General features: G+C 35.4%; 1 protein-coding gene across 1 annotated transcript in view; it reads right to left on the bottom strand.

Annotated features, from left to right (window-relative positions):
- Window positions 1–16,327: 16,327 nt before the first annotated feature.
- The window catches only part of LOC149806885 (uncharacterized protein C6orf62 homolog), a 41,420-nt gene continuing 31,667 nt past the window's right edge, over window positions 16,328–26,080 (bottom strand). Inside the window, exons 6-7 of the mRNA XM_089959116.1 lie at window positions 25,448–25,507; window positions 16,328–20,431 (exon numbers count right to left, since the gene is read on the bottom strand). Of these exons, the coding sequence (XP_089815242.1) occupies window positions 20,369–20,431; window positions 25,448–25,507 (123 nt within the window). The 3' untranslated portion in view covers window positions 16,328–20,368. The remainder of the gene's footprint in view (window positions 20,432–25,447; window positions 25,508–26,080) is intronic.

The raw sequence follows: 26,080 nt of genomic DNA, 5'->3' as shown, positions 1-26,080 counted from the left end.
TTTTTGCTTTGTTTTTTTATACCTTTGTAGAAAAATTATAATCTATTTTCCATGCTACGCTTTTTTAAAATAGTTTCCAATTCAGTACTGAGGTCATACTTACTGTGGTAAAGTTAAAATTGGATGAAACAAACATGGCTGCTTGCTTTGGGATTTTGCTCAATTTTATCCTGTAAAACCTGGGAGTGGGGTCCCAAATTGTACAAGCTTATTCAAAAATATGTCTTACTAATGTTACAACTCTAGGTCTTACACTATGTAACAGAATGAAGCAAAACCAACAAGTTTAGGAAAGTCAACAAATACTTGAGCAGTATTGTGAATTAAATCCCAAATAATCCTAAATGTTCTATCACAAGTCCAGAAATGTAGAATGTTCCAGATTAATTCCTAGAATCTTGAATGTCCTGATGTACCACAATGATAAACAATAGTTAGACACTACTATAAAATAGTACTTTCTATTGGGAGAAATCCCCACTAAATCATAAAGTAGAGTCAGGCCTTGAACTCAGATTTTCTTCAGATGTGTTTAATGCCAATATTGTATTCCTGTAGCATCACACTCGAACTCAACAGTCTCAGATTTTTGTTTTTCATTTTGTTAATTAATCTTAGGGGGTTGTGATCACTGAATACAGTAATCAGAGAAGGTGCTAAACTAACCTCAAAATGTTGCAAAGCCAGTATTAAAGCCCAACATTCCTTCTGATTTGTAGAATAATTTCTCTGGTGTTTGTTGAGCATCTTAGAAAAATAGCACACTGGATGATCCACACCATTTTTGTCTTCTGGAATCAGTACTCCACCAGTCTCTGCATCACTTGCATCAACAGACATTTTAAATAATTGACTGAAATTAAGTGCTGAAAGAACTGGTGTACAATTAAGGCCTTTAATTTATAGAAATATTCCCAACACATGTCAAAACAATGAAACTTGGATTTCTCAATCAACAAATTTGTTGGAGGCTTGGAGAAATGTGGACAAAATTTCTAATACCCAGCCATACCCAAGAACTGCATCAGGTGCTGGGAACTTGGAGATAGCAACAGATACTGGGGATTCAGAGATAGCATTCAATTTTACAAGTATAACTTCACCTTTTCTCATAATATGCCCTGAAAATGTGATATAGTAATAATATTAATGTGAACTTGGTATAGCACCTAATCTTTAGAAGGTATCACGGTACCAATTTTACAACCCCAGGTGGGCGGAACTTAAGGTGTATGGAACATTGTATTCAGAAATAAACAACAGCACTAGCTGTGATTGGTGCATTATGTAAGAGTTGTACTTTCTGTTAGGCTTAAAATAAGTTGAGCCTCTTGGCAACATGTGAGATTATGTTAATTCATATCTAGATCATATTTTGTGTTTTTTATGATTTTTTTTAAATGTGATACAGCAGAGTTATCTCTCTTAAATGCATTGGAGTACCTGGTTTTGTCCTTGTCAAATTGACAATCTAACATTGTTCTCTATGACAGTGTGTTACATGTATGCTGAGGAAGGATAGAAAGTATATTTATTTCACAAAACATAAGCATTGAGGTCTATGGAAAAACAATTGGTACTGTGATACCAGAAGCTCTAAGTGCTTTACAATATTAGACAACACATGAAAACATATAATGACAAGATTACAAAAACAATCTATGAAATTACAAAACACTAAACATGCTGACCATAATTAAGGAAGTAAAGGTCTTTAAGTCGAAATAGGCAAGTTTGAAGAGCACTCTTGAATGGTGTCTTTGTGCCTAAAATCTATGAGCATTTCATTCCATGCAGCTGAGCCCTGGTATGCAAAAAAATGTTCATATGACTTCATTTTAGCAGTAGAAACAAGAAGATGAGTGTCAGAAGAGGAGTGTAAGTTTCTAGATGGGTTGTAGACATGGGTGAGATCAGATAGGTATATTGGACTGGAGCCAGTCAATGAAATGTTGCATAGTAAACAGATTTTGTTTTATTCTGGAGCCAGTGATGGTTGGAGAGCAAAAGGGAGGTATGCTGTTTTTCATACTTTAAGGATGATCTAAAGCAGACGTGATTTGAACTTTTTGAAGTTTCTTTAGTAAATACTGAAATGAACCAGATAGAAGTGAATAAAAACAGACCAGTCTTGAAAGTAGTAAGAAACACTTTTTAGTGGCATCAACAGAAAGAAAATTGTAAATGAAACTGATGCATCTAAGCACCAGACCAGATATGCAGCCTAGTATTAATTTAATGACATGTTGGTGTAATGAGAGCATACCATTGAGAATAACACCTAGGTTTTGTACTGTGTGAATTTAATGTTAGTATTGCAGATATTTATTCTTTGAGGATATGAATGAGAAAGTCTTTTTGTGTGGTGATTAGGATGACATTAGTTTTATCACCACTCTTTTGCAGTTTGTTGCATGTCATCAATGACTTCACATTGGAAATACACCTCGGATGGTAGCCTCAACTTAAGTTGGTCGGCTAGATTTGTATATTTGAGTGTCATCTGCATACAGTTGGTGAGACACTGGATGTCGATCTATGACACTTGAGAGCAGCTGAGTATATAGAATGAAAAAAATTGGGCTGAGAACAAAGCCTTGTTCAACACCGAAATGGGTCAACTGGGCTGGAATGTTTTCTATATGTGGGCACAATTTTTGTCCTTTTGACTAAGTAGGACTTGAACCATAGTAAAGCTTTATTATGAATACCAAATACTTGCTGGAAATAATATATCATGGTCTATTGTATCAAATTACACAGACAAGTCTAGGAGGTTGAGGACTAATTTTTCCACTATCCAAAGCAGAGATGTCATTAACTTTTTTCAGAAGGGCAGTTTCATTACTATGGTAAAGGTGTTATGCAGACTATATTCTGTATCACAACTGTATGATGACATTGAGTCAATTGAAATTGTGTTCTCAAGTTTATCACTAATGGACTGTGCCCCTCAATAAATTTGCAAACCAGTCCCCAAAGGTCGACCTGAGAGAAGGTCATTGAAAGTGGTATACATTTATTCCTTGACATTAGCATGCTTGTAATCTCAAAGAGCTCTTTGCAGCTGGATCTTTCAGTGATCTTAGTAACTGTTTATGACATTCTTCTTAGCAGCTTCACAGATCTGCTTAAGAATAGTGAGGCTGGTGAAAAGTCAAATCCTCTCAGCTTCATGGCATTCTCTTAGACAAGCTGGTCTCTAACACTACTATATCATGGAAAACACTTGAATACATACTCTGCACTTGGTTGCTGAGGCATGTTTGTCAAGCAATAAACGCAAGCACATGTCGGGTTGTACTGCTTTTGGAGGTAACAAAGTTAAGCTTGCATGGATATCATGCTTTTGGTGAGTTCTGTTAATCATACTGAGGTTTCTCTTAGTAGCAAACGGAGGGTTAGGGACTAATACATTGAGATGGCATTTAACACGGGTGATCTGATACAAGTTCGTAAGAGACTAATGAAGACAGTAGAATATTATCATCAGGTCTATAAAGGGTTCAGTCTAAAATGTGACAATATTTATGGGTAGGTTGGCTAGCTGACTGAGGTTGAAAATGTGAATAGAATCTAGGAGTTTTGAATGTGTATGGGTTTCCAGGGCAGTCAAAGTGAAAGTTGAAGAATAATCAGGTTGCCACCTTTTGAATTTCCATACTCTAGGAGGTTAGGAAACTGCGCCAAAAGGAGAGGTTCGGTCAGCATTTTTTTTCTTCCCTACTAGGTGGGTGACAGATGCAGAAAAAATGGACTTTCCATTGTGAGTGAGGTTTGGACCTTTTCAAACAATCTGTTCGAAATTTTAAGTTATAGTGTAGTTAGGACAGTGAATTATGCAATGACAGCAATTCAACATCCATGGGAGTGATGTGGGAATGACTTGATGGAGTTACCAGAGGGTGTTAGATCCACATGCTTTGGCTTATCGGCTGAATTTTTTAAGCCATGTGTCCTGACAGCTGATAAAGTTAATTATTTCCCTGCGCATTCCACTGGTCCTAATTATTGGGCATTGAATAATGTAATACACAGTGGTTAATCAGACTTCAAGGTTGACAATTTAAGAGGAATTTGAATTAAGTTTTCAAATTGCTGTGAAGGAAATGATAAAGGGAGATAACTTAGATTTTTCTTCCTGTTCTTTGCTAGCCAGCTTTGAAATATTTCTTTTTTTGCTGCTGTTTACATTTAAGTAAAGATGAATGTAGGCCCAGGTTGTTAAGCCTAGTGCACAGTCTAGTATTGAGCACCAAATACAAAGCACTGCAAAAGTCATTTTACCAAAATTACTCCGATTTCTAGGTATCAGTGTAGATGATGACATGCTCTGATATGACTCTATGATCTTAATATAAATAGCAGAAAAGAGCAAAAACCAAGTTTTATAAAATTCAACAAATAATTTATTTTCTTAGAATATAAAGTGAAAATTTAAAAAGAACTTACAGGATTAAAGTATTGTGAATTAAATCCCAAATAGTCCTAAAACTTTCATCAGAAGTCTAAATGAATAGTTCCAAATGGAAATTCCAATATTGAATGTGCTGATGTAACAATAGCCTCCTTGATGCATCACAATGATGTAATCCAAAATGTCCTTGAAAGAATTCACAATAATTCCAAAATAGTGATTTAGTCACACAATATAGATATACATAACATGTAATCATTAAGAAAAATACAGATCAAATACACAGAACACCTCCCCTCAAAAAGGAAAAGAAAGATTAGACAGTAAAGCTTTCGTTTACATATTAGTCAAATATACAATTAAAATTACATAAGATGATGTCTTCAGAATTATACAAATTATACCTGAAATAAAACTATGGTACTTATATATACATGGAAGTGTATATGCAATTAGAGATTATCATTTCCCTGGATGTGCTTGATGTCAATATTTTATTCCTGCAACATCAAACAAGTCTACCTTAAAATCTCCGATTTTTGTTTTTCATTTTGATAATGAAAGTAAGGGGGTTGTGACCACTGGATACAACAATTGGAGAAGGATCTGAACTAATATACATTTCAAAGTATTCAGAGTCAATATTAAAGCTATACATTCCTTCTTGAGTTTGGAATAATTTCTCTGGTGCTTATTTAATTTTTGAACAAAATAACACTGGATGATCTGCACTATTTGTGTCTTCTTGAATCAAGATTCCTCCAACCCAGGATATCAGATGCATCAACAGGCATTTCAAATGATTGACTGAAATTTGTAGCTGAAAAAACTGATGCACTGTTACGTGTGACCTTTATCTCAGACCCTTAACATTTGTCAGACCAATGAAACTTGAGGTTTTCTTACTTAACAAATTGGTCGGGGGTTCAGCAATTATGGAAAAACAGGGACAACATTTTTGATAATATGCAGCAATATCCAAAGTCAGTTGCTTTTTACTGATAGACACAAGCAATTCAGAGACGAGCGGGGCCCCGAGTGGCCGAGTGGTCTAAAGCGCTCTCCGTTACGGATCACTGCCATCACACCTCTGTCTGCGCCGGTTCGAGTCTCGGATTCAGCCAATATGGGTATGTGAGAAAGCTTGCCAGTAGCTTCTCGTGGGTCGGTGGTTCTTTCCGGGTCTTCCCGGCTTCTTCCTCCACCATTAATACTGGCCGCCATGTATAGCCTATCGTGTGCTGAAAAATGGCGTTAAACCCCACAACAACAACCAAATCAGAGACGAGCATTGACCTTAACTTCTATAAGTTTAACTTGACAATGTCCCACAATATGTCCTAAAAATGAAACAAACCTGGCAAAACTCACTTGGACCTAAATTAAGTCAAATTTGCATCATTCAGTAGATCAAAGAATTTTCACAATGTTTCCCAGTGATCTCTCCAGGTATCACTGTAGATGAGGACATCATCAAAGTAAGCTTCACAATAAGCTAGACAGATGTAGACATGTTTATTAAGCACTGGAAAGTTGAAGGCAAACCTTTCATACCAAATGGCATCATTTTATATTGATAAAATGCCAAGATTTCCCTTGCTCTTTGAAAAAGTCAAACTTCGTGACATTCTGTATTTCTAATTTTGTCAATGCAGTCATCTTTTCTTGGCACAGGAGATAATCTATTCTGGTGATACTGTTCACTTTTCTATAGTTGGTGCAAGTATTATCTGGTTTGGGCATTATACTACATTTGCTTGTGCAATAGAGGTTCATGTGCTCCACCTGCCAGATCTAATTCCTAAGATCTGTATTGCATTTCCCTTCCCTTTTTATTTCTCTCTCTCTCTCTCTCTCTCTCTCTCTCTCTCTCTCTCTTTCTCTCTCTCTCTCTGCATCTGCCTCTTCTTTTCCTCTCTGAATATGTATTTTTTTCTCTTCTCTCTCTCTCTGCGTTTTGTATTTCCCTCTCTTCTTTTTCTCTCTGCCTCTCTGCATTTGCATTAATCTCTTTTCTTGTTTCTGATATGCATTTCCATAATTTCTTTCTGAAGTTTGTGAATTCTAATTCCATGTTTTTTTTTCTTCAATTTCCTATCAAAACCAGAGACAGACTTACTAATCAAACACAAAGCACTATCGTCTAAATTTTCTGTTCCCACCAAATACTGATCAAAATATTCTTTATTTCAATTTTATTAAAGATGCTTTTACTTCCAAAATATTAATGTCTGGCAAGTTCAAGTAACGCATCCTTTTCAGGATTTGAAAGTTCTCTACATTAATGACATTGTGAATGTTTGTTGGTTTCACTAAAGATTTCTTAAAGGTGTGAAATTACAATCTTTGCTAGAAACAATGAAAGTTCCAAAACAAAATTTTTAAAAGACAATTTTTTCATATCTTTGAAATCTTTTAAAGAAATTCTGGTTCTGGATGAGCCTCCAATTTCTGCTATGAGAGGTGTTAAACTATGTAACAGAAAGAAACAAAACAAAACAGTTTAGTAAAATCAAAAATTATTGTACCCTCTATACAAAGTGAAAATTCAAAAGACAGTATTGTGAATTAAATACCAAGTAATCCTAAATATTCTATCACAAGTCCAAAATATAGAATGTTCAAGTTACAATGATCTTGAACGTCATGATGTACCAAGAGTCTTGAATGTTCTGATGTACCACAATGATATAATCCAGAATAATGAGTTTTCAATAATCCCAAAATAGTATTTTAGTTCAAAAAGTCAATGAGCACTTTGTTATATTAATGAATAATTTAAATAAATAATTCCTTTAAAATTATATCTGAATACAACTATAAACTGTGATCATAGATTCTCAAAGGCTGATCTTAAACAGGAATGAATACTTGTTTACAAAGTTTCTGTATATATATATATTTTTCACTGGACCTGCTACACAATAGCATTTTCTGCAGAAAAACCCACTAACCCCTAAAGAACATGGGGTCTTGAACTCAAGTAAGCATCTTATTTCTTAGAATTGTGAATAAATCAGGCAGGCACATCCCTCAATCACAAAAATTATGCACAATATATAGATATACATAACACTAAACTCTTGAAAACTAATTATTTCATATTTGTGGGCAAGATGACAAGTTACATCTTAATAGGCCAAATGAGGTTTAACTTGGTTTGGTGTAAAATTATTTAATTTGAAGGTTCCATTTCAGATTACTTTTAACTGTGACCACTAAATATTTATTTTTTATTGAAGTTGCCTAAAGAGGTTTTATTATTATTATTGTGTGCAGTGCGTGCTCAGCCATTTAACGTCATCATCAGCAACATGCATAGCCTGCAGTCCACCGGGGAACTTTGCCTAAAGGGGTATCATCCAATGAATAAGACATGCTGGTTTTATGGCATTTCTTTCTCGTCATTTGCATTATGTTGCATATTTTAGGTTGAAATTTCATGCTTATTTTTGTTTCACTCTCATAGTTTATTAATGTCATTTTGTAGTATCATGGTATCCTGCTGGGTTTTAATATGTAGCATACACAGTCATCTGAAAACAAAGTCATATGGACAGCGTTCTTTTGCTTACCAGGGCCCAGCAATGTGGAATGAATTGCCCACTGAACTTAGACACAAAGACAGTGATCCTATTCAAGAGTGCTCTCAAAACTCACTTATTTTGACTGCAAGAACAAACTTAAAGACCTAATAATGTTTACTACCTTAAATATTCTCAGCATTTTTTAAATATTTTTTTGGTTGTGTTTTCTAATTTCATGGTGTTTGTTTTTGTAATCATATCATTGTGTTTTTTATCTTATAGGTGTAGTCTAATGTTGTAAAGCTCTTAGAGCTTCTAAAGATTAGGCGCTATACAAAGTCCTCATTATTATTATTATTATTATTATTATTATTATTATTATATGCAAACAGGCAAAAATCTATTCAATTTCAGTAATGTCATGGAAATGTGCAAGGAGAAAATCATGGTCCAAGTACTGTGCATGTAGTAGAAGCTACTTTGGACCAAACATATTTGGAACCATTTACTACCATTCATGCAGGATAGTGAAATTTGTTTTTTCAAAGTCTAATACAAGAATGTCATTTTGGTCACCTTTAAATTTTTAGCCCCATCATCAACACAACACATACTGAAAAGTTTTCCAAGTGCTTCATAATGTTTGAACAGACATTATGCTGAAGCACTTTGCAAAGGACAATGGCGAGTGAATTAAAATGGTAATTACTGGCGATTGCATGATCACAGTTTTTAACAGTGGCCAAATATTTGCTAGAGACCAGCACTTGGATGTTGCATATGTCCAGAGATTATTGAAAGAGGTGTATAAAAACTGGTGCCAACTGATGATAGTTCCTACACTATAGGACATATATTATTCAGAGAAGCTTTTCATGGGTTTAAACCATGTAGCAATTTTTGAACTCCAGATATGGGCATGTTACTATAATATTATTCATCTGTGTTACTTTTTGAAATGGCGATTCAATGTCATTGGGGTGGATAAAAACACCACAGAATTGGATGTTCAGTGCTACAGATTTCTCTGCACCTGCTTATGGCATCTTAAGTGGAGCAATGCTCTGGGAATCTTTTCTTCTGGCCGTTGATGCATTTCCAGAAGGATTTTGAATCTGAACTTCTATTGAAGAAAGTACCGCTAACTTCTTACCCCTAATGCTATTTATGTTCATTGGAAACAAACTTTCAATTTCTTTTAGTTTCTTCTTGTTGTACTTGGGTTTGTATGAAGTATTTCCACTTTTTCACATTTTACGATATTAAATGTAGTTTTGTTTGAATGGATGGCTTATTTTCAAGAAAGGGGTTAGACAAATGTAGAATTTCATACTTAAGACATATCCAAGTATAAAATGTAGCTTTAGTTTTATTATATTCTAAATTACCCAGAAGTCATTGTGGATCCAAGGGTCACATTGTACAGCCTTGTGCGAATTTGGGACCTGCCAGTTATAAAGTCCACACTCTGCTGTACAGTTTAGGCAAAGTCAATCATTTTTGTCTATTAATTTTTTATATACATTTTTCTTCATACCCATGCACATGAAATCGTTCATCACATTAAATAGCCTTGTTCTTTTTCTGACCTGCTTTGAGCACAATCTACACCTGTTATTTTAGTAACCGGATCGAGTTCAATATCGCCTGCCAAAATCAAGACTAATGCCAGATTTTTATAATATATATTTTGAAATGTCTTAAGTCCATTTTGTTGCGATTGCCAGGTTTGTCTACATCAACAAAATATTGCAGGAGGCCACAGGAGCTGAATTCTGGTTGGCAAACATTTCCTTCTACACTTCATTTGAGGGCACAACATGCTAAAATGATTGTGAAATGCTAAAAGATGAAACTGGCTTGTCCAAGTTATCTATGTGATCAGCAGTACAGATGGACTTCCACCAGAGATGAATTGACAGAGCACAGAACAAATCAGGATTAAGCCAATATGTTACACTATAAAATTAGTGGCAAATATAGTTATAAAATCTGAAACAGTTCAAACACAAAGGGCTCTCAACCACAGTTAAAAATCACACAGTACAGTTACTATATGACGTTTAAACTATTTTCATTTAAACTTATCCTCTATTTGACGATAGCGCTATGTTATAACAGTAGAAAATGATTATGTAAGATTTGTTCAGCCGATTTGGAAAAATCAGAAGCTGAATATATGCTATCAACAACAACAAAAAAAAAAAAAAATGGAAGAAGATTATATCTTTCATATTCCTATGGATTCCATTTACCCTCCTTAGAGTATTTTGACATGGACCAATCTTTGTGATCGTGTATCTACCCTCCTCAGAGTATTTTGACATGGACCCATCGTGTATCTACCCTCCTCAGAGTATTTTGACATGGACCCACCATGTATCTAGGGAATTTCTTCAACCACTATTAATGAAATTCATTGAGCAAAATTGTAGAAATTGAGGGGTCCATATGGGGACTGGCTATATAGGTCCAGTACAGATGACTGAGTCTATAAACACATTAGGCTATTTGAACCCCTGCTTAATGAACACATGGAACCACCATTTATTAAGGTGTGGGGACATTGGGGTTTTCTTTTGAACTTTGCTAATTTATCTTTTACCTCAATCTAAATTTTATTTAAATATAATGGATGGAATTAGGTTTATTTTCCTTCTACATAATCAGAGCAGGAGTATTTGTTCAGGGTATTTGGGTACAAGAACATTTTTTTCTTTCAAGAAATCCCAACCCCATGAAGGGTAAATCCTTGGTCCATAAAGTATTTTGATTTTATATCTTTGTTGGAAGACTGGAGTGATGGGTCTACTCCAGGTGTAGAAATTCCTTGAGCTGACTTGGAGAAGTCCGAGTGTAAATATTTGGTAAATATAAAAAGCTCATAAGGAGATTACAACTTATGTCCACTAATGGACCATAACATCCCCTCTTAAAAGGACTTTAGGATGAACAAATGTTTGAGATTTTGTACCTAGGAATTCCTTCAACCCCCAGACAAGGTATTTACAAAATTCACTAAGCAGAATTAGAGAAATAGAACTGAGCAATACGAGTACAGGCAGTATAAAACCAGTCCAGTAAGGACTGTTTCTACCAACAATTTAGACTATGTGAACCCCTGCTGATTACTTTCATTTGAAAGCTACTCTGAAGATATGAATCTGCTTTAACAGCTGATAAGTTTAGACAAAGTTCAGAGAGACAATTTTTTAAATCTGAGGTAAAATATATGCCAGCTATAAAAAAAGTTACATTTTTGTATCCAAACACTCTCCCTCTTATCATTTTAATATGACTCATTCTTTGCAATTGTGCATCAAGTTATTTGCTCAACCCACAAAAGATGTATTGAGAAAATTCCTTGTGCAATGTCAGAGAAATAGGAGGGTCCTAATCGATACCAGATATTTCAACATGGTATAAAGAGTACAATTTTTATGAACACTTTCAACTCTTTGATGTCCAGCTTTAAGTATTTTTTATCTAGGGGTTTTGTTTAACCTCCAGATGAGGTATTGATGAAATTTATTGTGCAGAATCAAAGGGGGGGGGGGTGTCTCTATACATAGAGAACAGATTCTATGAACATTTTGGACTTCAAGAACCCCTGCTGAAAGTATTTTAATTTAAACCCCTCCTTGGTGATTTGAATTTAGAAATATACTTCAACAGCAGAAACAGTTTAGACTAAATTTGTAGAACGAATATAAAGAAGTTGGGGGCTAAATATAAGGTGGCTTTAAAAATCCTGTGAGAGATTTTGCATCTTACATCCATATATAGACCCCAAGTTCCTCTCCTCAAAGAACTTCGACATGAGGCCCTTCTTTGAGATTTTGTATCAAAGGATTTGTTCCAAACCCAGAAGAAAAATCGATGAAATTTTTGAGAACTGGAGGAATAGGTGTCTTTATGGGTACCAGCTATATAAAGCTAGAACTGAGATGACAGGGTATCAACACTTTGGATTACAAGAAGCACAACTAAAAGTATATTGTTTTAAATTCTTCTATGGCAGTTGGCAATTATGGATCTGCTCCAAGAGGAGAAAAAGTTTAGACAAATTTCAGCAAGTCCATTTGAAGAATTGGAACCTAAATACCATCATCATCAGTCCCATAGTCTGGTAGACTACTGGGGCACCACACAAGACTGAACAACCCGCTTCCTCCATTTCTCACGATTTTCCGTCTTTCTCAGCAAGTCGCTCAATGTCAAGCCTGTCCACTCTTCTTCTTCCTTGTACAGTGCCTTGCAGATTTGTCTTGGCAAGTCCTGATGATCGTGAGACATGCCCATACCACTGCAGTTTACGTTTTTCACTGTGATCAGAAGGTCATCGTGAGGCCCAATTGCTTGTCTTATCCTTTGCCATATTTCTTAATTGGTGATGTGGTCTATATATTTGTCGCTGAGGATCTTTTGGAAACATCTCATCTCTGTGACCTGTATCCTTTTATCTAAGTCAGCTGTTATGGTCCATGATTTGCAGGCATAGAGAAATATGGAGATCACAGTGAGTGCATTAGTCTGACCTTTGAACTGTGATGTTCTTATCGTTGCAGATGGGCTTCAGTTTTGTCAGCACAGCTGTTGTCTGTGCAATCCTGGAGTACTTCAGGCTTCGATCATTCATCTATTACAGTTGCCCCCAAATACTTGAAGCTGTGAACTGTTTTTAGTTTCGTACCTTGGACCCTGATGTCAGTGCTGATACCCTTGGCATTGTTGGTCATCATTTTGGTCTTCTCTGCAATGATTTCCATGCCGAAGGCTGCAGAGATTTTGTCGAGGCTCTCTACTAAGCTAGCTATTTCTTGCTCATTTCCTGCTAGTCCATCAATGTCGTCTACAAAATGTAGGTTGGTAATTGTTCTGCCTCCGATGCTGACCATCCCTTTATGCTTTTCATGTGTCTGCCATGATTCTCTCCAGGAAGATGTAATCATGTTGAATAGTGTGGGAGAGATAGAGACAGCCTTGTTTGACTCTGATTGTCATTATGAACCAGTCCCCTATGCTGCCGCTGAAGTATACTGCACTGGTGTCCTTGTCATAGAGGTGCTCTATAATTGTGATGAGGTTGGTATTGATGTTGTACAGTCTCATGGTCGCCCATAAGGCTGCATGCCCTACCCTAAGGGCCTCATGGGAGAATAGTCCTTGATGAAAGAGTCACCCTCTATAAATAAAGCATTATTATTATTATTATATTTTATTATTTTTGTCAAATGCTTTCTTGAAAACCATGAAGGTGTGGTACAGATCTTGCTGGTGTTGGAGGTACTTCTCACACAATATCTTGAGGTTGAAGATCTGCACCCTGCCTGCTCCTCAACAATTATATTTTCGGTCTGTGACTTTAGTCTGTTTAGCAGTATCCTTAACATGACTTTGCTTGGAAGGCTTATAAAACTGATTATACTGTATTTTTGACACTGTTGCAAGTTGCCTTTGCCTTTCTTGGGGAGGGTGATGATCAGTGATACGGTCCATGGCGATGGCCATACTACTGTTTGCCAGATCTTGTTGCAGATGTTTGTAAGGGTGCAAATCATGCTTCTCCCCCAGCTTTGATCAGTTCTGTTGGCATATTGTCCACTCCTGCTGACTTCCTCTTTTCCAGCGATCTCACTGCAGCTTCTACTTCTTCATGCAGGATTTGGTGGTTGTCATTGGTAGTTGCTGAAAGAATGTTCAGTACCTCTGGATCTATTGTGGCTTGGTGGTTGTAAAACTTTGCGCAGTACTCTCTCCATCTTTCCTGAATATCTTTTTCTTCTGTGAGGCAGTTTCTGACTTTGTCCTGCAAGAAGGTAACCCACCGTTGTTTTGTGCTTGTTAGAACTTGGACCAGTTGGTATGCTTTCCTTCTGTTGTTCCTTTTCAAATTTCCCTCAATATCTTTGGACTGTTCTTCTATCCAGTTTTCTTTCACTTTTTTTATGCTTTTCTCGACCTCCTGGTTGACAGCTTTGAACTGCTTTGCCCTTTCTGTTTTTTTTTTTTTTCTTCAGTTCCCTCCTCTTGTCACACAGGTTCAGGACCTCAGCTGTGACCCAGGGCTTCTGGACAGGATGATGTCTACCAAGGATCTCACTGGCTGTTTCGGTCGTTGCTAAATATTTGCTTGCTAAAAAGGAAATTGCATATTAGGCCCACATATGGACCCTAATCATGCCCTCCTCAGTGGACCATTCTTTGAGATTTTTTATCGTGGGATACTGACAAAATTCATTTAGCAGAATCGGATCTATAGGCTATTAGCTACATCAAGCTGGTACTGAGGAACGTTTCTATCAGTACTTTCAAATACATGAACCCTTGGTTACAATATTTTGATTTAAATCACTCTTTGAAAGTAGAACAAGTTTAGACGAAATTTCACACCTGATACAAGACCGTGTTGGTTTGGGTTTTTTGGTTTCAGAGAGTGGGTTTTAAGGTTCCAAGGGATGAGGGGGTCAGTGCACGTGACCAAATAAAGTGACATTAAGAATAAGATAACTTTTCCTATAAGCCGACTGGTAATTCAAATCTGTATAAAAGAAAATAACTTGCCTCTCTTTGTTCAGAACATTTAAAATACTTACAAAGAAAAAAATAGTTGGTATGCATAGCATTGTCAAGTACATAATCACAATCACATCAACATTAAATTAAAACATGCACCAAGTTTCTGTCTTTAAATGGTACTGGTGTTCAAACTGCTCTGCCGGATTCTTTAAGCAAATCTTGGTCAGAATGTTGTTATTGATTATAATAATTATCAGAACTGTACCTGATGCAGTTTGATCACAAGAGATGTTTTTCTGTATAGAGAAATGAATATACATCTCATTTGCAACGGACTATTTGGGGAGGGGGATGGGATATATTATTTTCAAATAATGTAGGCTTTACAGGTAATACATCTGTAATAAATACCTCTCTTCAGTATGGATTTCAATGTTTATGAACAGGACTAATTAGATCTCAAATTCCTTTAACAACACAAAACCACTATACAAACATGAGCTTGTTTTTTCATTGTCTTTCAATCAATCTATTTCATGAGTGAAATCATCCTGAATAGCATAGGTCAATTACTATTTTACCAAGATAATGAATTATAACACAGAGAACTAATAGGTGTGTTGAATATATTTCATACAGGTGGTGCTCCTTTTTTGACAGACATCATACACAGCTGAATGACGTAAATTTATAAGTTGATTGCAGTATGTGCAAAGAACTAAATGCTCTCTTTACTCTATCAACTATTTACTTTTGCTTGCTTTGCTAATAGCTTATTGCTTCCACCATAAAAAATGAATTTCACTAGAACACTATCCCAGCAACTGAAATAATCATGCTTTGTGTTTTATATACTTACTCTTGCTGTTTCATATATACAGTATAATCCAACTTCAATGAAACATTGCCGCTGTTAACAAACTTGCCAATAATATTTAATATGGATGGCTTAAACATTCTCATTCAAGGTAATGATGTGAAATAACTTTTGTTCTTCAACACATATCTTTCATTTATTTACCTGTAACTTTAGAGGAATTGGGTTGTTCTGCTGCATAAACTTTTACCTATGCAAATTACCACAATGGGCTCCCCCACATCAGTCCTCAAAGTCCTTCAACACATCACTCTAGTTTTATTTCTCCCATTTTCTTATTCCATTACACATAGCAGATGAATGCGCAAAACTATCCAGCTTTATTAATGTCAAAACCTCATTATATTCATAACAATTTCATAAAGTTTTATATCAAGATATTCTTTTCATCTGGACCAACTGGACATAGGAATTTTTCAGTGAAAAACCATGTATATATAACCCTTCATCCAGGAGCAGCAACATCAAGAACTTTAACTATTGGAGGTCTGATCAACAATTTTCTTTTAAGATATATTTTTGTTAGTTATAGCAGCATTCTTAACATCACTGATTATATCAATTCAAGGAAATGGGATCTTTTCCCAAGAACACATTAAAGCAGCCAACAAAGACTGACCTGCGCAGCTACCTTCTTCTGAAAACCCAATATTGATATAACCTTCCATGTAGGATTAGTGATTAAAATATTTTTAAGATCTGTACAGCAAGAAGCAGATGAAAAAACTGTTGTACCAACTGCAGACATAACTTGTGGAAAGAATTAAAAAAGCAGAAAAAACAAACGGGCTACTGTAGGTCTGGGAGCCATCTAAGCCATTAGTTCAGGCTCAGTGTGTGTGTGCATGATAAAGTTTGATAGACATGTTTGCTACCAAGTTGTGCCCTGATGATGCATGTACAGTCCACTACCTATTGTGCAGTACTTTTGTCAGTGTTGTATGTGCTTTGTATGCCTTGCAAATAAAAAAAATTAGGAACATCATGAATAGTTTTCATTTATTTCTACATATCATGAATCAACAAGCAAAGAAAAAAAGAAAAGAAATCATGGGCATAAAACAGAAAAGACAGGACAATGTTATGTTGTTTCATACCATCACCAAGACCTGAAAGCTTTCTATGCTGATACAGTGGTCTTTGGATTTAAAATATTTTATCTGTGCTATTTACAAACTTAATATACATGTGACCTCACGGGTATCAGTTACCTTCCATGTCAAACTTAACTTGCTCATTGCTTCACTAGCTTTTATTTGATTTGTTTTTTGTGTGGACCTTCAGAGATCAATTGCTCTAATTTACAGATAGAATCTGCAACCACCGGTTCTTTTCTTGATTATTGCACTGTGCTTTGTTTATAAGGATAAGTACATCATTTACTAGTACAGCTGTAAAATAAAAAGAGCAATTATCTACAAGAAGCAAATAAAAGTAAAGATACATCAAGCTCAAAATTATGCCAGCAATTAACCCACTCATAAATAAAAACACCAGTCCCTTGAAGGGATTGATACTCTACTAGTCTAAAAGAATTTGAAGGAATTCACAAGATGTTCATTTCTTTCCTCCTTTTATCTTTCTTAATCGCTGAATCATATTTCCTGACAAACAACAAACTACCAAATTTGTGAACAAAAATATTTTCTTATATGCTTGGGTTATCATCTTCACAAGACATCATCATCATGGCCTTGAACCCTGAACCCGATCCAAGGACAAAAGTTCACTGAACCACTCTCAGACACTATCATGACAGACTCAAACAAATTTTGGTTAATCCATAATTATTTTTTTTAAAAATATGTTGAACTGAAAGCATCTAAGGTATTTATCTTATATCCACTACCTGTGGTGGATAAAAATCCATTCATACTTGATTATCATGCTCACAAGCCATCATAGATAAAAGCCAGTGTCAAAACCATTGACCTTTAAATCAATGTTAGAGTACCAACTATCAACTTGTTTATCAACATGCATCTTAATATAAAGTCTGCACAAAATTCACTTGAATAGGAACAAGTCATGTTCATAAGCCCAATGAAGTACAAATATGCAAGTAATGAAAATAGTGACCCTGAGGTCAAGTAGGTCTGGTCTTCAAACTTGTTCACAAAAGCAGACATTACTGCAAGAGGTGTTTTAGTGTAAGTTCAGTGTCAAATGGCATCATTCTTTTAATAATAGTTGTGGAGTAGATCAGCATCACCGTAATGAAGAACCAACTACATATTGCAAAAGTGTTTTAGTGAAACCCCCATACTGATATGACCCTCCATTATGGAGCAACAAGATTTTCAAGATCTCTTACATGATGGCTATGTCAGACTGGTACCATTTTTATATCAGATCATCTACATTTCATAAATGTTCCTATGTAAAATCCCCATGCTGATATGACAACCCAATCGGGGGGAATAGCGTAGTGACTAGATTTTAAAGATGGCATCATGATGGCTTTGTTGAACGTAAAATCTGGGCCCATACATATTTAAGACCATCTACATTTCATAATCTTTGAGTGGCAGACCCCGGTTTATATGACCCTCTGTTCAAGTGAACTAGTGATATGATTTTCAAGATAGGCACCATTGCTAATAGACCATTCATTCTGTAGTAGTAGCAATAACAAGATTTTTAGGAAGGTAGCCATATTTCATGTTCAATGGGCACCTTTTTTTATTTAGTATGAACAATATGTCCATGAATGAAACCATATGCCAAGTTTAACAATTTTCCTGCAAATAGTTTAGCAGGAATTTTGATCAACAAATTGCTAAAAGATGACATACACATGTCCACTACACAAGTTCTTGATGTGTTTGACCAGTAGAATTTCATTATTATGGATAGAATATCTATCAAATTTATTTCATAAGAAAAACCATTCAAAGTTGAATACAGATTAAGGTAATCATGCACAATGTTCCAGAATATATGGTAAGAGGAAATTTATTGACATAAGTGCTATCTGATTACAAATTAACCTAAGATCACAAGCAGATTAAAATGTAGTGCAAAAATAAAAACATAATTACAAATAATGCTGTTGATATCATCTGATGCACCAAACCTTCTATCCCTGCCTATGATCTATAAAATACACTCGACATGAAGGAGGAGGAACAAAAGGAGAATATAAAACAAGTTCAAATACTCCTTAATGACCAAGTTCTTTGACTAGCTGACCAAGCTTCATGACTGTGGTCTGCTACATTAGCTGTGTGACCGATTATCAACAATATGTCCTCTAGTTCTTTTCAAATGAAATGCATAGATTTCAACCAGATATTAACTCAGAGTGGTTGTACATTGTTCTATGATGTTGCATGTGCAATCCAATTTTCCATTAACTACCAGATTCCAAATGACAATTTAACCTCCGTTTAACAGTTACCTCCTGTATATGCCAAAAATGGACTTACTCTTGCTGTTTTAGACTATACTATTTTTTAAAAAATATAAATATAAATATATTGGCTATTTTACTCATTGCTTTGGACTAGTATGGTGTTTGAAATTTAAATAGGGTATTTCTGAATGCTGTCCATCACAAATCATATGAGACTGAACTCACTCATGCCAATATTTACCAAGCCTTTGAGAAAGCAACAAATTGCATAGTGACTAAGAGTATAGGGCTCATGCTGACACTCTGAGTATTATCATTTAAATGTCATGTGACACCCTGAGCTTGTCCCATCTGACAAGTTTATGATATTCAAAATGTACCATAATAAGTCAGTAGAACATGACAACTTCAGACCGACTTTTTAAAATTTAACTGTTCTGTGTACTTCGAGTAAATTTATTAAATATCTATGCACAATTAGTCAAGTTTTTCTGTGTAAAATACGTGAACAGTTTAACAATAGAGTATGGGGAAAAGTTTGATGCAATTGTAAACTAAAATCTTAATGTCACTTTCTGACAGAAAAGTGAATATCTTTCTAAAATGTGATTGATTCATACAATTAGTGAAGCAAAATATTTGTTTTACATTAAATGTTTTAGCTCAGTGGTTCCCAACCTGTGGGCCTTAGGGTGGTGGTGTGTGTTATTCCTAAGGAAGCCACCAGGCTATTCCAAGGGCATGTGTTTTTTCATTTACTTAAGCCTAAAGTACATCAATTAACGTGTGGGTCTGCAACATTTTGTTTTTAAACATAAGTAAGAAGGGGTCATCAAACTCAAAAAGGTTGGGAACCACTGATTTTGATTTTCCAAAAATACCATATTCCAATTTTGACAATTAAATGAAATGATGAGAATAGCAGTATGGCGTAAATGAGGCTTAATATTTCAAAACAAGAAATGAATCACCTTGTACTCATCATACAGTTCTTGTATGCACAAGAAGAAAGATTACTTTTGAAATACACGTCCTAATAACAATCCAGATTTTAGCTCATATTCAGGATATATTTCATAATTCTGCTTTTGACCGCTGGCACTTTTACAATGGAAAGCTAATTTCATGATAGAAAAGTTGAACTATACAAGATTTCTTTTGAGTAGGCAAAGTATATACACTAAAGAGAATTAAAACAAAAATTAACAAAGCAAACTACTGATTACCATTTGAAAGAACATACATTTCCTGCTAAAATACCAAGATAAAGTTTACCCAGTGAAAAATTACAAACTTTCACACAACAAAATGGAAAATGTGTGCTAAAACTGAAAATTTGACATTATTTCATAGCCAGGCTGGTAATTTGAAATAAATATTAACCCTATAGTCTGCAGGCATGAGAATGATAAATTTCAACATTCCTTTCAGTGTAAGAGAACTAGCCTGATACTATGTACCTCCCTCAGAAAATTCTTCAATACTCATCTTTTTGGACCAATTGGGAACTAATGCCTTTCACCATTACTTACAAAATCCCTGAAATCTAGGAATTCCCTGAAGATTCTCATGCCTGTGTTTGATCATAATCAAAACTTTGACAAAGATTTGTGAATTTTAATAGTGGTAAAGAAGCATTAATAAAGCATCTTGATCCATCCATGTTGAAATAGTCAGGTCAGGTAAGGGGAAATAATGTCTTCTGTAGTACCAGGCCCCCAATGTGTAAGCTGATCCTGAAACAAGAAAGATGATGATAACAGTGGAGATGATAACTGATAAAGTTTTTTGAACTGGATAAAATTCCATGATCAGTCAAATGTTTCTGATAACAATTGATAATAGCCTACACGATATCTTACCAAAATTTGAACTTTTGCTTTTTTAAATAGTCATAAGTTTATAACAACAGGAATGGCTAAGAACTGAATTCCAACCAAAATAATTGACATCATAATCAGTCAAAGTGTCATTTCATAAAAAAGTGAACAATGCCAGACTAAATCAATTAACTGGTTATTAATGAAAGGATAATGAATTGCATTTACTGTAACAGAGAAATATCAAGTAAAATAATTTTTTTAATTAAACATGTTGAAATTAAAAAAAGAACACAAATTCTTGTTTATCTAAAAAAAAATGATGTTCAAATGTATCTGGGAGGCAAAGCTAATTTTAATAAAATAATATGTACCTGCTTTTATTGTGTTGCTATATCAATTCCTGGAATTAATCCCCTGTCCAAGGTGATTATTCCCTCCTCTAATTAGTATTTTGTAATTGGAGATCTAGAATTATAAAAAAATTTATCCCTGTCTGATAGCTTAGTTGACTTCCAACTGGAAAAGTGTTCTACCTTAACCTGGCCCAGGAATGAAAGGACATGAGAGTAAGGAGGGAGGATGAAACTGGGCACAACAGAAGGAAAGTATTACATGAACAAAATCAGACTTACACCCACCCTACTCAGAAAACTACATTTTAGAAGCACCAGTACTGAATCTCAAATCCAAAGGGCAGGGGACAATGTGTCCCTATCCAAAAACTTTGGTGGTACATAAACCCCCACCCCCCCAGATATTATTTAATGCACTAGTTGTTCAACAAAAATGACAATCTTTGTGTTGACAGTTTTACCACCTTAACTTCGTTGTCAATAACTTACTATCATTTTTTTCTTGGATGTTTACATTCTTTTTTTAAATATTTTATCAAGTGCTTAAGTCACAAAAAACATTAACATGTCTGAATTTCTACTTCACCTGTAAAGAGCTTCACTATGGAATTTTCTGCTCCAGATCTTGGTCTCATTTAACTTTAGTCATTATCAACCAGCTTTTATTATAATAATTCCCATTTTTTCTGAATTACTTTTAAAATTAATAATTAATCCAATGACAGATTGTGTATTAGCATAAATATTTTCCTTTTATCAATAATTCAACCTCTAAATAAATTAACCTCTGTCTTTACAGGTGTGCCTTCAACCTCAAAAGCACATTACAAAAGCGGCTGTCAAAGACTTTCTATTGCAACTCAGCAGACTACCACAAGCCTTGAATGTTTTGGTTGCCAAAAACATTTTTTTAAAAATGGACCTTAGTTGCCATCTTAGTCTGTATTGCCTTTAGTGACTATGGCCATTAGTAACACCAACATGTACATGCTTTAAAGAAATGTGGTAGGTGTATTTTTCTATTTATTTCTTGACAAAAAAAAGCATGCAGAGGTATCAAGATCTGGGGTTACATATGAGAACAACTTGTGGGAAATCTGTGATGCTGTGCTCAGAGTGCAACATTAGCAGAAATGCATAACCTACTATTATTGCATTGCTGAATTTGTCGGCCTAAGTGGGAGAATGAGATATGCTGTCAAAGTGAACTTACATTGCTATCAATATGGTGATATTCAACAGACTGGAGAAATGGATTGACAACTCGTTGGGCTAATAAAACTGGACCCAAAGCAAAAATGCTTCTTCTAGTGTGATACTGATCAAAGGTAAAATTACGAAAAAGTGGAGGGAGACTGCTAGTAGGTGGCTTAATGCCATCATCCAAGGAAGAATAATTCACGAAAGCCCAAAATGCAGCAATAGCCCTGACCTTATGGGCTCTGATTTGCAACAAATTAATGCTCTTTGCAACAGACTGATGAGTTCTTTTAATAGTCTGCACAATCCACCCCAAGATGCTGGCTACCAAAATATCAGAGGTGCCTTTCAGTGGGTGAAAAAGTTGGTTTACAACACTTGTCCTCATACATAAAAATTGTCTATGCAATTGGCTGGTGCATAGACCATTCCATGAAGACTGTTTGCCTGGCTTAACAGGCTATTAACCAGAGTATTTGTCTTGCCTTATCAAAGGTCAACAATTCCTCCATTATCTGACACACAGAGTGGAGTAAAGATGGAAACATCAAAAGAAAAAAAGGACCCAATGTGACTGGTTCTTCTGGAATCCCATTGGTGCCAACTGAAAGTGATAGTTCATTGTCCTTTTTTCAGTCTCTGGGTTAGACAGGACTAATTAGGTCTCAATTCCTTCCTTGGTGAAAGGGTCTTCCTGATTTAGGGTTCACTGTCCTGTCTCTGTTCAAGGGGAGATGGGACAGAGCCCTTCCCACTCATCATCCATTGATAATAAGGCTGGAGGACCTGGAATTAATTTACAGCATGCCTATTCCACAAAAGCAAGGAGCCATGGCAAAAGCATTTATGGTGTCATGGCAGAAATAGGAGGAGACATGGCTAACTCACCACCTAGTAGTGGGAGTCCCCGAAGCCCCATAGGGGATGAACGGGAACATTGACAGGTATCAATATGATACCCTCCCCATGACAGGTTATCAAAACTCATTCCCCACAGACAGTTCTTAATATATTCATGTATTATAAAAATGAGGATAAGCAAGGCAATTCAGCTAACAAACTATAATAACAACATATGCCATTCACACTAACATGAAAAGGAATGACTGTGTGAATGTGTGTGTGTGTGTGTGTGTGAAATGGATTTTTAAAATAGCTTTAACCATTTTTCAGTCCTATCGCTTCAATGTCTGCAGTCTGGCAGTTCATAGTGATGTCTAGCACTGGGGAATCATGCCAGATTTGTGACATCATGCCCCATCCAGCCACATTATCCTGACATCAGGCCAATCAGTCCTAACACTAACCTCTCAATGCTGAGTGCCAAGCGAGGCAGCTGCTAGTAGCATTTGTTAAAAATCTTTAGAATAACTCAGCCGCGGTTCAAACCCGTGACCTCCCACATCTGAGACAGATGTTCTAACCACTTAGGCCACTGGAGCAGTCAGGTAACCTAGCAAGTTTGTGGAACACTGATTATAAAAAGGTGCACACTGATCATTATAAATTCATAGACATTACTTTAATTTTTCGTTTCTCACCATAATTATAGTAATAGCAATGTTGCTTTCAATGTGGATGGGTGTGTGAATTATTAACTTCAGTGTGGTAAGAACATAAACAAGTGATGAGTTAGAAAACCAGATGGGCTGTTCTAGGACTGTTCCTTGTTACCTGAAAAATATTACAAATAAAGTTGTCATTTTCTTTTTTCTTTTCAAAAGGATATGTCTGCTGATCAAACAACGAAAATGTCATTCCTTATATTGATGTATGGTTTTGCAGTGAGAATGACTCCAAAAATAGGAATGAATCTGATTGCTCAGTTCTCTCCTTATATACACCTTTTATTACAAATATATTTCACAACATACCCCATGTGACAAATCATACTACTCAACTTATCTCGAACTTACCCATTCATGTTACCTAGTGCAACCATTGGGTAGTTATTAAATTCTTCTAGAACCATCCATAACCCCATCAGCCGATAAGAAATTAACTCAAAGCTGTCATTATGTCTTATTATTAAGATTATTATTAGTGATTGTCAGCACATATGTAAGCATCTATTTATAAATCTAATGTAATTTTATGCTCCTAACAGACCCTAGTCATGTTGGCAAAATCTAAGTAAAGATAATCTTTATAATTTACAGCCAGGAATTAGAAATTACAAAAATTATTTTAAAAAAATATGTACCAGGAGTTACAAAAAATAATGATATAAACAACACCTCCAACAAGGGAGCAAACTTTTTTCCTTTTGTCAGTTACCCCACCCATGTGAAAATGGGCAATTTCTATATCCTGGAATGAGCCATGGACCCCTTCACTTACTGAAGCTGGTGACCTCCTATATTGGGAAGTGCTATGGACCCCTTCTGGGAATAGAGGGGATCTTCCAGTAATGAAGAATGTATGTAGCAATCTTTTACGACAACTCAGCACAAAAATGGCAATGTAGTGCCAGCTACAGGTCATGTTCCAAATATGTAAATATAAACTGCACACAAATTTAGTATGAAAAACCCTTCAGAATAAATGTAATATTAATTACAAGATAAATATAAAACGTGAAGATGCTAAAATTATGTAAAATGTATATAAAATAAAAGAAAAAGGTAAAATATATCAAATCATTTAAACAGTATTAAAACCTGTTGTCATGAAGAGGAAGAAACAAGGTCAATTGTTTCTGGTCATAAGACTCAGCAACTTTCCATCAAGTCCTTCCCTTGTCAGGCCAATGAAAACAGAGAGTACAAAATTACACATGCAGTACATGGTAAGCAGTTATTTGTCTCAAGCTTTTTTTCTATGACCACCTTTACTCAAACCTTAAGGCATATGGAATGCTGCAAGGAAATATAAGAAATAAACCAACAACAACAACAAAATGGAACAAAAATTGGAAGGATAATACTTACCCTCACACCTGTTAATTACTGAGGGATGAAAAATAAAAAAGCACTGCTTCACTAGCAGGGTATTCAAAACCCTCAAATTCAAAGAAAAGGGAGACATATATACATGAAAATTAGGTAGGGACAGGGGAGAAAATATCAAATACAACACACAAACAAAACGAAACAAACAACATTAGAAATACCAAAACACTACTCAGATGATGAAAGAGACTGCAGCAAGTCCAAAGAAAAGACAGATGATATTCTGTAAATTGACTGGGATCATTGTTTTTCTTTCTAAACTTCCAATTACTAACTGAAGGGAATAATCTCCTTTTACTTGTGACTAGCACCAGAAAAAGGTATAGCAACAACAATATCTGATAATGTACTGCTGCTGTAACTGTAGCATTATATTTCTAAAAATAAGTATGTAAAGTTGTCATTTGAAAACTGATGTTCCTCACCTGTGGCAGGAACAGACATATGCTTGCTAAGTTGAACATGACCACCTTGCTCTTACTTGTCTGCAAAGAAAAGGAATTTTACTATATTCAAGATAAATCAAATTTATGTGTGCAAAACACTAGAGCCGGGTAAAACAAAAACTTATGTGCCATGGTATACTGCACTATTTCTGAGTATACTGCAATTGTATTAGTGACCAACACTTTAATATTTTTGGGCAGGGGTCTAATACTTTTTCTTTTTATTTCAAATTCATGTCTGTCGATAGCTGGAACAAATACCTTGCTCTGATTTATAGCAAAATAAAACCATATTGTATCCATTATAATAACTGAAAAAAAACTATCTTGAGACAAAAAAATTAATATCTGAGTCCACAGTCAACTTCCCAACAAAAATGAAATCGTTCATACATTAAAGCACTGCTCCTGTGGCCTAGTGGTTAGTGCGTCTGCCTCGGAAGCGGGATATTTCGTTAGTGCAATCCATGTGAATTGATATTTCCTTAGTGCAATCCAAGAGGGAAACTTTGAAGTCAGCCTAGACCTTTTGGAGGTTATATCTTTATATTCACATTCATAGGTCTTCCTGGATTATTCAGGATATTGCTATGGTTTGCTTTCAGAAACACC

Source organism: Sinohyriopsis cumingii, chromosome 1 (genome assembly GCF_028554795.1).
Source record: "Sinohyriopsis cumingii isolate HCF-2022 chromosome 1, ASM2855479v2, whole genome shotgun sequence".
Taxonomy (NCBI): Eukaryota; Metazoa; Mollusca; class Bivalvia; order Unionida; family Unionidae; genus Sinohyriopsis; species Sinohyriopsis cumingii.
Note: the sequence above shows the minus strand (reverse complement) of the source record. Positions and strands in the feature narration are given on the sequence as shown.